Source organism: Hipposideros armiger, unplaced genomic scaffold (assembly GCF_001890085.2).
Source record: "Hipposideros armiger isolate ML-2016 unplaced genomic scaffold, ASM189008v1 scaffold_113, whole genome shotgun sequence".
In the NCBI taxonomy this organism is placed as follows: Eukaryota; Metazoa; Chordata; class Mammalia; order Chiroptera; family Hipposideridae; genus Hipposideros; species Hipposideros armiger.
Genome location: NW_017731463.1, coordinates 856,767 through 870,373, shown reverse-complemented (window position 1 = coordinate 870,373; position 13,607 = coordinate 856,767). Strand labels below are relative to the sequence as shown.

General features: G+C 37.5%; 1 protein-coding gene across 2 annotated transcripts in view; it reads right to left on the bottom strand.

Annotated features, from left to right (window-relative positions):
- FMN2 (formin 2) overlaps window positions 1–13,607 on the bottom strand; it is a 360,055-nt gene that overhangs the window by 256,499 nt on the left and 89,949 nt on the right. For both annotated transcript variants that reach the window (XM_019647547.1, XM_019647548.1), the window contains exon 3: window positions 3,327–3,474. In XM_019647547.1, coding sequence (XP_019503092.1) covers window positions 3,327–3,474 — 148 coding nt within the window. The remainder of the gene's footprint in view (window positions 1–3,326; window positions 3,475–13,607) is intronic.

Genomic DNA, 13,607 nt, shown 5'->3' with positions numbered 1-13,607 from the left:
GGAAGGCCTGAATTGCTATGAATTTCCCATTAAGACTGCTTTTACTATAGATTTGAGGTCATTATGTTTTCATTTTCATTTGTCTCTAAGTATTTTCTTTTCTTCCTTGATCTCATTTTTAACACACTGTTTAGTATCATGTTATTTAGCCTCCATGTGTTTGTGTGTTTTTCAATTTTTCTTTTAATTGGTTTCTAGTTTCATACTATTATAATTGTACAAGAGGCTTAATGTGATTTCACTCTTCTTAAATGTATTCAGACTTTTTTTGTGGCCTAACATGTGATCTATCTTGGAAATGTTCCATGTGTGATTGAAAAGAATGTATATTCTACTATTTTGGGGTGAAATGTTGTAAAAATATCAATTAAATCCATTTGGTCTAATGTGTCATTTTAAGCCACTATTCGTTGATTTTCAGTCTATAAGATCTATCCATTGATGTCAATTGGGGTGTTAAAAGTCCCTTACTCTGACTGCATTACCACTGATGTCTCCCTTTATGTTAGTCAATATTTGCTTTCTATATTTGTGTTGGGTGCATAACTGTTTACATAGCCTCTTCTTTGATTAATCCCTTTATAATCATGAAATGTCCTTCTTGTCTTTTATTATAGCCTTATTTTTAAAGTCTATTTTGTCTGATATAATTATTGTGACTCCAGCTTTTTATTCATTTTCACTTGCATGAAACACCTTTCCCTATCCTTTAATTTCAGTCTGTGTGTGTCTTTCGATCTGAAGTGTGCCTCTTATATACAGAACATGTATGGGTATTGTTTTCTTATCCATTCACCCACCCTATGTCTTTTAGTTGGTGCATTTAATACATTTACATTTAAAGTGATTATTGATAAATACATAGTTATTGCCATTTTATTACTCATAGTTATGTTCTTTTTACCCCTTCCTCTGAAAGAAGTTCCTCTAACATTCCTTGTAATACTGGTTTGGTGGCGATGAACTCCTTTAGCTTTTTGTTGACTAGCAGATTATGACCTCTTCTTCAATTTTAAATGATAATTTTCCTGGGTAAAGTTGTTTTGGTTGTAAGTTCTTGGTTTTCATCACTGTGAATATTTTGTGCCAATCCCTCCTGGCCTATGAGTTTCTGTTGAGAAATCAGCTGACAGTCTTATGGGAGCTCCCTTGTAGGTAACTAGCTGCATTTCCCTTTCTGCTTTTAAGATTCTCTCTTCATCTTTAATGTTTCACACTTCAGTTATAATGTATCTTGGTGTGGGCCTCTTTGGGTTCATCTAGTTTGGGACTCTGTGCTTCCTGGGCTTCCATACCTATTTCCTTCACCAGATTAGGAATGTTTTCCTTCATTATTTCTTCAAATAGGTTTTCAACCCCTGGCGTTCTCTCTTCCCCTTCTGGTCCCCCTATGATGCAAATGTTGTTATGCTTGATGTTGCACCAGGAGTCTCCTAAACTGTCCTCATTTCTTTGGATCCTTTTTGCTGTTCTGATTGGGTGTTTCATGCTACCTTATATTCTAAATTGCTAATTCGATCCTCTCCATCATATCTACCATTGATTCCCTCTAATGTATTCATCATTTCTGATATTATATTCTCTATTTCTGACTTATTCTTTTCTGTGTTTTCTATCTCTATTTTTATGTTTCCTATCTCTTTGTTGAAGTTCTCCCTGAGATCACTGAGCATCCTTATAACCAGTGTTTTGAACTCTGTGTCTGGTAGATTGCTTGTCTCCATTTTGTTTAGTTCTTTTCCTGGAGCTCTGTGCTGTTGTTTAATTTAGGACATGTTTCTTTGCCTTCCCATTTTGGCTGCCTCCCTGAGTTTGTTTCTCTGTATTAGATAGGGCTGCTATGACTTTCTGTCTTAGTAGAGAGGCCTTATGTAGTAGGTGCCCTATGGGGCCCAGTGGCATAGTCTCCCTGGTCACCTAATCCAGGTGCATCCCTTGTGTGGGTTGTGTGTACCCTCCTGTTGTAGTTGAGACTTAACTGCTGTGGCACATCAGTGGGTGGGACTGACTCTCAGGCTGACTAGCTGTTAGGATTGGCCATGACCACAGCATATGATCTGCTGTGTGAGGGCTGACCCCACCAAGCAAGATTTATCCCAGTCAGCTCTCATGCCTGCTGAGACCACCCTTTGGGTGTGGCGCTTGTAGGGCTAATCCAGTGGTGCTCTGTTGTGGTCTGAAGCTGGTCAATGGGTGTTGGTTCTGGGACCTCTTGGGAGTGGCTCCCAGGCAGGCCAAAGTCAGCAGCTATAACTGGTTGGAGCTACATGGTATGAGCTACAAAGCATTTTGCAGTTGACTGTTGACTTATGCTGGATCTGGAGACACATGGGAGAGGCCATGCTGTGTACTGAGGTCAGCTGCCACCAGTACAAACCTGGGGCAGCTCACCAAAAGGCCCATGGCACACTGAGGCCTGCCACTATCTGCTGGTTGCTAATAAGACTCAGTTGCTGAAATATCTTCCAGTGGTACACAAGTTTGGTGAGGTGGGATCTCAGGGAGTCACCAGGGTTTGGTGAGTGGTGTTCACTGGGTGAATGCAGATTTGAAATTTGTGCCAGTGATTGGTCTGTGGCCACTCAGGAAAAGTCACAGAGCACACAGATACCAGTTTCCACCCACCTAGGGCCCATGGACCCCTAAGAACTATCCAAGCAAGAATGCAGCGAGGGTCAATGCAAAATGAAAAAATAAGGAATAAAAAAACAAACAGATTCAATAAAATATTTTTAAACAAATATGATTCTTAACTCTATATCACAAATATAAAGTGCTTTCCTAGTTTTGGGCTACAAAATGTACAAAGAGAAAAAAAATTAAAGAAATACAATATTACATCTGAAGTCTGTGAACTTTTTAAAGATTACTTTAATTTTACAATTAGCAAAATGTATATCTCTATATTCCCTCTCCTCATTATCCCTGAAAGTAAAGAAAAGGATTAAGAAAAGCACATGGAAACAGTAAGGGAAAAAAAGCAATGGACAGAAATTTCCCTTGGGAGCTCCCTTAGCCCACACAAATGATGGTGCTTCAACTCCGGTGGTAGCTACAGCTGGACACCTGAAGCAGTGGCTCTTAAACTTTATCATACACAATAATAACTGAACAATTCCAGTGTCCCGTTCCCCCAAAATTCCAACTCAGCATCATTAATGGTGGGGCATAAGAACTGTCCATTTAACAAGCCTCCCTGTGATTTTACCTGTTATCTGTAGATTATACGCTAAGAAATACCTTGAAGAGAAATGCAAACTCACGACCCAGCAAGCACTACTTAATCTGTCACACGTTCAGAACATTCACTGGTCCCGGGGGCCTACCTGTTTCCGCACTCTTGGGCCTGTGTTCTTCATCAGGAGGGTTAGATGGCGGCAAAGCAGACGGGACTCGCCTGGGAAACTGCCCTTCCGTGTAATCCAGTGAGTGTGTGGGTTGACTAACTGCAGCCCAGGTGTAAAGTTGATCGTGCTATATTTAAAAATAAAAACATTTTTTAAACTATGAATTCAATCATGATCGAATGATCTCTTGATGGATAACTTGCAACATCATTTCTAACAAATATACATGTGAGAATATCTGTATGTATCTTTGCATATATATATATAAAACATTAGAACCGTATTTTATCTTATTCGAGGTAGATTCGTAACATAAACATTCTTTCACACGGCCATTGAATTTTCTTAGCCATACTTGCCTCGCCTTCTTTTCTATAGTAAAATCTAAGTGTCTTGGGATGTAGAGATGTCATGAGGGCCTGCAGGAAATTATAAAATCAGAAAATCCGGACATTTAATAGAACCCCCTGAGCTAGCATCTTTACTACATTTGAATATGATGTCCCATTAAAATCTGTTTAAACACTTGAGGCAAAGGAAAAGGACAGGCTGTACTTGGGCACCACGGAACATAATAGCTTCCTTGCCTTCAACCACAAAAGACCCAGGAAACCGACTTATCTTGGGTCCAGCTTGGGAACTGTTTGGGAGAGAAACCATGAAAAAGCAAAGGAAGCTGCCAAGACGAAAGAACTGGACAGGGATCTTTTGGCAAACAAAGCTCTTCCCAGCTGCAGACCAACAGAATCTGGACAGAGTGAGCAGGCTCCTACCTACACTGAGTGCCAAGGAGCAAGATGGAAATCTCACAAAATATTCCACTTTGAGGCCTATAAACACCTTGGAACGCTGCTCATTGGGGTTTCAGAATAACAACATGTTTAACCCTTGTATGGTGCATGCTCTCAATATATGCGTGTCCTAGGTTTTCTTTGTGATATTTTCCTTGCTTACAGGTATATTTCCCTATGCCTTTTGATGAACATAAAGCAAAGAGAGTAACAGTATGTAGCAGTGAAGAGCAAATTAATACCAAAAAATGCAGTGCAATCACTGTGTTGAGACTACACACTGAGATAACTGATGGACAGGCCTTGCTAGTTCCGTGATTTGTTTAATAAATTAGGAAATTCATAAAATATTCGTCAGCATCAACAGTATGATACAATGGGTACAGCGATTAATTTAAGCTTTAAGGCAATCATTGGCCCTAACTGAGAATTCAGATTCCTGGGGTCAACTAGTTTTGTATCAGAAAGGATCACATGTCAGACCTGGCCAAGCATTTCATACCTCTTATTATCTTATTATACCTCAAGTTATTCCTCTCTTTCAACTATTCCTACCTAGACCAACACCAGAAGCTTTGCTATTTAGCATACTGAATATCAGAAATAGCTTTTCATTGGTGAACTTAGTGATTCGTGTAATTAACATGATGTAAGAAATGAACTGTCACTGATGAAACTGAATGAAGAAGGGATCCAATATGTATATGTGGATTAGCAAAAACATCCGGGAATATCCTCATAGTAACAAGAACAGGGTAAGACTTGGGCCAGAGATGGTGTCAGAGATGCCTGCAGTGCTGCACTAGCCACTGGTTTAGGAAAATGTCTCTCTGCCTGCTACCAACCATTAGCCACAGGATCCTGCCTCCTTTATGTCTGTATCACATGAAACTTTCACGTATGGTGTGGTGAAGCACCTACCAGGACAAGCTATATATTCCCTGACAAAGGGACTCTTGCGTAGAGAGCTTCATCATTCTAACAACAAACCCAGGTAGCCTCGGACTTTCTTTGCTCCACAGAAGGTACCACCAGCAGCCAAGGGGATTAATGATTTCACTCAGGGTTTCATCATTCACCAAAAAACAAAGTACGCTAAAAGCACACTATAAAATCCCATGTAAACAAACAAACAAAAACACTTTGGTCAGTCCTCCAAGCCACACGCCAGGACTGTAATACATTACAATGCTGTGATGGTTATCTCAAAACCTCCGCTTTGCATGGCTCCACTAGCAGAAAATAGCGCAACGCAAATATCTTTAACGTTTACAGAAACAAATGCCAACTCGTCAACCTGAATATCACTGAAATGTTTTTATATTCCTCTCATCCACCATGCCAAATTCATCTCTCCATGTTTCCTAAATCAAGCTCCGCTCTACTGAAATGTCATTCCTAGTCCTCCCACCCATGAAATTTAATCGATCGATAAGTCTACTTGGAATCCCACCTTACCTGAACCACTTCTGAATCAGAAGGCTGACAACAAAACAGTTGCCACCTCTTATTTCGACAATTAATGATCCACCATCCGGAATGGTGGTTTAACACTTTTCCTGAGGGCATATCATCTTTCCTCAAATCAACTGAAAACTCCTTCAGCACAGGAAGTATGTACTCAGGTCCTGTACACCTCCCTTAGCACTTGACAATGTTAAGATGGCTGCATAAAAGCCACTTAATGTCTACTGAATGTGTCAGATAAAAAGAAATAATGAGAGAGATGGCTTGTCAATATGAGCAGCAGCTATAGCTGGTACACTCGTTTTTTTTTCATTTGCATAACAAGATACCAAAAGGGATCCTTTCCAGGTATCATACGGAAAACAAAGTTATCAAGTTATCTGTTATATCTAAACCTGTGGGCAATTACATGATATAAAGAAAAATACAAAGTAAACAAAACTCCTGGGATATAATCAGTGCTGCACCCTAGACTAATCTCATAACTTTATGGAGCCGAGCTGTTCTCATAAGTAAATCAGGAAAAACATCTGTCCCTGTCTTTTTTAAGGGCTCGCCTGAGGCAAGTGCAAAAACTATGTGGAAAGAGCAATGAAAACTACATGGTGTTATTCAAAAATAGCACACCCTGACTACTATTTGTTTTGATGTTTTAAATCTGTTTGATGATAATAATCACACATTACAGGCTGTATTTTAAAAAATACATCCTTTTCAGGGAATTAAAAATTGTCACACGTGCACATCAGTATCTGTACAGAACCAGCACCAAATCTTTGCTATTTGATGAGAAGCTAGGTAAGCAAATTTTTGTCTTGGTATCTGTGCCGACTGTATTCAATTAATAATTGTTCTGTGGCATTTCTCCGACTATCCATGAATATCTTTTGTTCTGATGTATTTTTTTTTTTTGAGCCCATGGTCACCGGGCACCTGCCGCCTGGGACACACGGCTGGGACTCCAGGGACCCCTACTTGCCTTGTGGGAGTGGGGGAGTGAGAAGACGGGCTCTGGGGGCAAGCTGGGGAGAGAAGGCTCCCAACCTGTGTCCCACAGAGGGGATGGTCCCTGTTCACCATGGGGTCCCAGCCTCTGACCCTCCACAAGGTGGGTGGTCCCTGCTCACCATGGGGTCCCAGCCTCTGACCTGCCCAGATTTGGTTTTGTGAATGGAGCTCTTAGCTGCTTCACATGGGCAGGAGGCCCCAGGCTCACGGGAAGGGGGCAGCTTCACCTCAGCCCTGGTAGTCTGAACCCGACCTCGAGGTCAGAGGATGCGCAGCCCTCTCGCACTAGAAGCGGGTTCCAGGTATTCTGCTTGGCGGATGGGAGGCCCTGAACAGAAGGGAGGGTAGGAGAAAGGCCCAGGAGAGGCTATGCCCCGTGACTGGTGGCTCCCTGGGTGAGGTCCTGAGATTCCGGTTCAAGCATCCTCTGTTGGGGTCTCTCTCCTAAAGTGCATGTGGGGAGCAGGTGGGCGAGGGTTTCTGATGTATTTCTGTTTAACATGTCACGACTGTATCTGTTATATTCTCACGTGGTGTATATAAGCATCTCGGTACCTATTACCATACCCTACATCCCTTTGTTTTCCCCAGGACATAATTATGTATATATAATAGACACAATGAGTATGAAGGAACTGCAAGGGTCAAGGTCAATAAAAGTTGTACTTTAACAAATCAAATCATAGTTTTACATCTGTGTTAAAAAGAGGGATGTGTTTCCCATGGCACTACACCACTCCTTTAAATTCTTAAGGTAGGCTTTGACTTTTGTTAAACTAGATAATTTCTTCCTATTTAAAAAAACCCAAATATGTATAGGCTTTCTACCAAAGGCATATACGAATGGCATAAATAGGCCTAAAAGTGGCATAAATAGACCACAGGCCTACTATCTCAAAAAAAAAAAAAAGTTATTTTTAGCAAATATTTCTCCATCTTTATAACTGGGCCCCCAAATTACTCAGAGCTACAATCCACAAATACTTTATTGTAGAGAGCCCACTAGAAAATAACAGGGCTCGAAGTCAGGCATTCTAAGAGCTCTTCACTGAGATTTTTATAGTCAAGATGAGAGTTTGGTTATCACCTTAAAATCTTTCAGGCTAACGTGTTTCTGATAGTGTTATATGCAAGAACACTTCATTGCCCATTAGTCTGTATATTAAAACAGAATCAAAATTACTGTCTGAGAGAACTGTGGCCCTTCCATTGGCATAGCTATGGTTCATCAGTGAATGGAGATGGATGTGAAAATGGGAATAAATCTTACTTTGGGTTCCCCACTTCTTAACAAGCTCTCAGCACTGCCCCAGCTCAAGTGTCTATCAAGGCCAAAGGATCTTTATTTGAGTGGTAGCTATATAGTAACTCCCCAGATAGTCTAGGGAGTATAGTCTCCCACCAAATATCAAAAGTGCCTGAGGGGGAAAAAATGTTACAAAATGGCTAAAACCAAGCGGTTCATCCATTTACATTACATGTACTGGAAAATCTACCCCTAGGGTCCATAGATAAAAGCTACCGCTGCCAGCACTGGGCCCTTTACCTACATCTGGTTATGCTGGCCTCAAGAACTGCTTCAACCGAATCATGCTGGGGTGTAACCTCAAAGAAAGACCACAAGGTCCATGGGAGAAGACTGATGAAAATGTCCATTCCACTCACAATACTTTTCACAGGAGGGTTCTGAGAATAAATTTATTTCTGATTTTAGAACTTTACAAATGTACCTGTAAATAATTAAACAGTTAGATGATATTTTGAATTTATTTGTGCTTTTTTTAAACTTATGGACCATTGTGTTGCTCAGATCTGCTTTCTGTTTCGGCTATTAGAAAATCTGATATAAGTATGTGGTCTACCTGCCACATGTTTTAGGCCAGAATACATGTTTTTGATTAGCTGCGTTCTTCGCTCCATTTTATGTCCTACTTCAGTTTCATTTCCTTTTCTTTCATCTTTTTATTTTTTTCTCACGGATAGCTAATTTCTAATTTATGGTGTCTGATTTTCTTACTAATCATTATAAATACTTTGGGGAATAAGGTAGCAATAAATACATTATTAGTATTGAGGAAATAATGGAAGATCCATTTATTTACCTATTTTAACTCATTTGAGCTTTTTATAAGATGACTGGCTGGATGAAAGGTGACTGAATTGTTTTCACAATATTTTAGTTTGCATCGATCTTTTAATTATAAAAAACAACAGAACAACTCTATTGAACTTCCTTAAGGTAAGGGACATCAGAAAAAAAGTAATCAGTACCAAATACAACAGCATCCACTAGATATATTATGTTCTAATCTCTCTCTGAATTTTTTTGTAGCTGTAATCATAGTGCACAGCTTTTATAAATAACAGGCTATAAATTTTTAATTCATTGCATCATCTTCACACTTAAAATTTGTATTTCTGCCAAAATTTCTGCCACAATCTTGACACAATTAACACTGTACTGTAGCCGTTTAGTTAGCTCTAGACAGAACATGTGAATGCAACTGTCCAAAGCATCTCTGCTTCACATTTAAATAAGTCATAAACCTCAGATGGCTGGGGCGTTAGGAAGCTGGGTGAAAAAGCTGAAGGGATTAAGAAGTACAAATTGCAAGTTATAAAAAACAGTCACAAGGATGTAAAGTACAGCTTAGGAAATAAAGCTAATAAAATTGTACTAACTATGCATGCTGTCAGATGGGTACTAGATTTATCTCAGGGTAATCACTTTGTAAGGTGTATAAATGTCTAATCACTATGTTGTACACCTGAAAATGATAAAATATTGAATTTTTTCAACTATAATTGAAAAAGTAATTTTTTTAAAAGCAACAAAAATTTATAAACATGAAAGGGCACAGTATATAAAAATGACAAATACAAAAGAATAATAAAAATAATATCAAGAAGACTAAATCTAAAAATGAACTGAGGTCTTTCAAAAAGTTTTAGCATACTATATAAACAGGTATTTTCTTAGCTATGTTCAAAAGAAGCACTTACATTACTACCAGTGAGACGGCAAACTGGTGCGAATTTTCTGGAGGGGCATTGAATATCAAAAGAATTTAAAAACTGATCTCTTTGGAACCAGCAATTCTACTTACAGACGTTTTCCCTAGGGAAACTAAATCATTGATATGCAAAAATGTTGATCAAGTAGAATACATTTATGCCAGTATTATTTATGTTTTAAAAATGGGAAAAAGTGGGATCGGTCGAGTGGCGTGTTGGTTAAGAGTTTGCTTGGGAAGCCAGCTCTGAGCAGCAGGGCCGCTGGTTCGGATCCCACATGAGGGCCAGTGATGCTGCGCCCTCTACAGCTAAGATGGTGAACAACAGCTCGACCTGGAGCTGGGTTGCCATGAGTCGCCGGCAACAGTGTAAGCTAGAGCAGGCTGCAGTGGGCTGCCGTGAGGTACTGTGAGAGGCCGGAAGCCGGTGTGAGCTGCCATGAGCCACCGTCCAATGGCTGGTGACCAATCTGCCTCACCCAGGAAGAGCGCAATGATAATACCAACATGGGCCAGTGAAGCGATGTCCTCCACAACTAGACTGAAGAGCAAAAGCACAGCAACTTGTCTGTTCCCCTTCCCCAATTCCCCAGCACTGTTCCCCTCCCTTAATTCCCCAATAAAATCTTATTTAAAAAAAAAGGGAAAAAGTATAATTTCCAAAAAAAAGCAATATGAATAAAAAAGATAGTATGCACAAATATCCAAGAGCCATTAAAATCATATCACATCAAGTGCCCTATAAAGTTTTGTTGCTGATATGTTGACAGGTGAAAGTAACTAGCTGTAAATCATTAGCACACTGTAAAAATAATACATGAAGTAATGACAGAAAAAGTCATTAGAATCAACTCTGAAGACTAGAAAAGATGGTTTATACACACAGACACACACACACATATGTGTATATATACACACATATACATATACATATATGTTAAAGGCAAAAGGAAGAAGAGCATGCAAATGTATTAAATTAAGGAAGAATTAGCAAGCCATGATACAGTGGAGGACAGACACCTAGGGAGTAGAGCCTGACAGGTCACTTTTCTTTTTGTCCCAAGTATTCCTGTGACAGTTTGAGGGCATTTTATCAGGGGAAAGGATTGGAGGAAGGTGCCATCAAAGCAGGTTGGCCCTAGTGACACCCCTTGTCTTGATTTGGATCAAAAATACCATGCTGATAGGAATAAAGATAAACTAGAAGTTGACAGGTCTTCCCAGAGCTGAAATTCAACTTCAAATCATCTAAATCCCTGAATACACTTCAAGGTGACCCCACAATGTTAGTGCCACAGGTCCCTGGCAAACTCAAACATAAATCCTGCCTGAAAAAAGATTATATCAATTAGGTATCTGCACAACATAAAATAAAAAAGAACTAGAAACATGGAAACACAAATAAAAAATAAACAGAAAATCAACAGAAAGATAGACAATGGGAAAAGAACACACAGGGTCCTCAGGTATTGATATTATTAGGCACATATTTTCAAATAATTATGTTTAATATCTTCACAAAGATAAAAACAAAATATAGAATTTCAATGCTAAACTGTAAACAATAAAACAGTTGAAAAATTCTAAAATTGATAAGTAACCAAATTTAAAATACTCAAAGATGTGTTTAACAGTAAATTAGAAGCCACTGAACAGAGAATTAGTACATTTGAAGAGAGGTCAAAAGAAACTAGAATGAAGCACACAGAGTCAAAAGACAGAAAATAATTGCACAGAATAAGACATAATAGATACAGTGAGAAACTACAACTATAACCTATAGATGACTGACGTCCCAGAAGGAGAGGAAAATAGAGGGCCAGTAACAAATAAGCATCATTCAAAGAGAGGTCATGGCTGATAATGTTGATAAATAGGAGAAGGCATCAAACCAATGATTTCAGAAGCCCTATGAAACCTAGAAGAATAAATAATATAGAAATCCACACACAGGTACATATAACAAAACTTTTGACAACAACAACAACAACAACAACAGAAGTTAAAAATAAAATCTTAAAAGTAGCCACAAAAATTAGATGACCTTCAAAGAAGCAATAAATACACTATTTTGTTAAGAAGGCATTGTCGTTGGAAGCTAGAAGACAGAATAATAACCTTTCGAAAAGACTGAAACAGTCTACTACAATAGAATCCTATGTCCTACAAAAATATCTTTTAAGAAGAAAAATGAAAGAAACCTATTTTAAGAAAAAAATAAAAATACTAGAGAATTTGTCAACTAGAAGAACTTTTATAAAGAAATATGTTCTTCAGGCAGAAAGAAAATTTCAAATAGAAGCCTAGAGACACAGGAAGAAAGAAAGCAAAGCGAAGAGATTAAACAAAGACTTACAGCGTAAACAATAATATTAATGTCCTATGACATTTAATATAGAGAGAGAATTAAAATAAAAGAACAACAACATAAAACAGGGGTGAAATAAATCAAGTGAAATAATTTAAAGGTTGCTTAATTTGTCCAGAAACAGGTAAAAGTACCAAAATAAAGCAAACATTTGTGTTGTCAGTCACTAGGAGAATAGCAAGCATATATAATTTTCAAACAATCAGTGGGAAAAATGAAAATAATAAAAAATACGTAAGGAACCCCCAAAAACAAAAAAAAAATAAAGAATGAAGCAAGTAGAAAATACATAATAAAAGTGTACTTTAGATCTAAACACCTCAACAATTGTATTAAATATAAATTAACTTACTAATATTTCAATAAAAAATAAAAGACTACTGGACTGGTTGAAAAAATTAACCCCAAGTATACGCTCTTTATAAAAGATACAATGAAAGAAATAAGGAAATATGTAAGATTAAGATTACCAGGAAGGAAAAAGTTACGTTAATATTAACTAAATAAAGCAAATACAGCTTTATTAATGTCAAATAAAAAAGCTTTCATGCAGAAAACATCTGAAGAAATAAAGAAAACAATATGCCATTGATAAAAATATATAAATAAGGGAAATAAATAACTGAAATGTATGACTTAATAATATGGCCTCAAACTACATATAGCAAAAATTGGCAGAGATACAGGGGAAAAGGACATACCCTCAAATGTAGTAGAGATAATTTTCCCAATAACTGCTAGAATGAAAAGACAAAAAGTCAGTAAGGATATTAAAGATGTGAATAACATGATCAGCAAATGTACCGAATGGACTTACATAGAACATTTAACCCAAAACATTCTTTTCAGGCACACATAGCACATTTATGAAAAATGACCACTTCTTGGGCTACACAGTAAATCTCCACAAACAGCAACATACTGAAATGATGAAGAACGTATTTCCTTAACAAAATGCAATTAAATTAGAAATCAGTAATAAAAAGAAAATCCCAATATGTTTGGAAATTAAGCAATACAATTCTGTACCACCCACTATTCAAAGAAGACAACAGAATCAAAATTAGAAAATATTTTTTAAATGAATTATAATGAAAGCATTATAAACCATAATTATTGGGATGCAGTTAGTAATGTTTAGATAGCAATTTTTAGGTTTAAATGCCTATATTAAAAAATATAAAAGGCTGAATAATCAATAAGTTAAATACTCATCTCAAGAATAAAGGAGAAAAAAGTAATCTCTGTAGAGATAATCAGAAAAGCATTTGATAAAATTCATCACAGAAATTCTCAGGAACCTAAGAAGAAAACTTGCTTAATCTGATAAAGAGCAATTTGAAAGGAGGAAATGTTGTAGGTTTGTCCTTTTCAGCTTGGGGATGAGAGAATATTGCCACTGTCACCACTCTTCAATTAAGCAATTATTTTTATCCAGTCTAGAAATTGTCAAATAATTAAGACCAACAAATAAGAGGCCTAAAGAAATAAATTTATCATTATTCATGATGATATCATTGTATTCATAAAAAATTCAAATAAATGTACAGATGAATTATTAGAAATCATAAATTTTGAATGGTTGCCAAATACAAAATCAATATACAAAAAT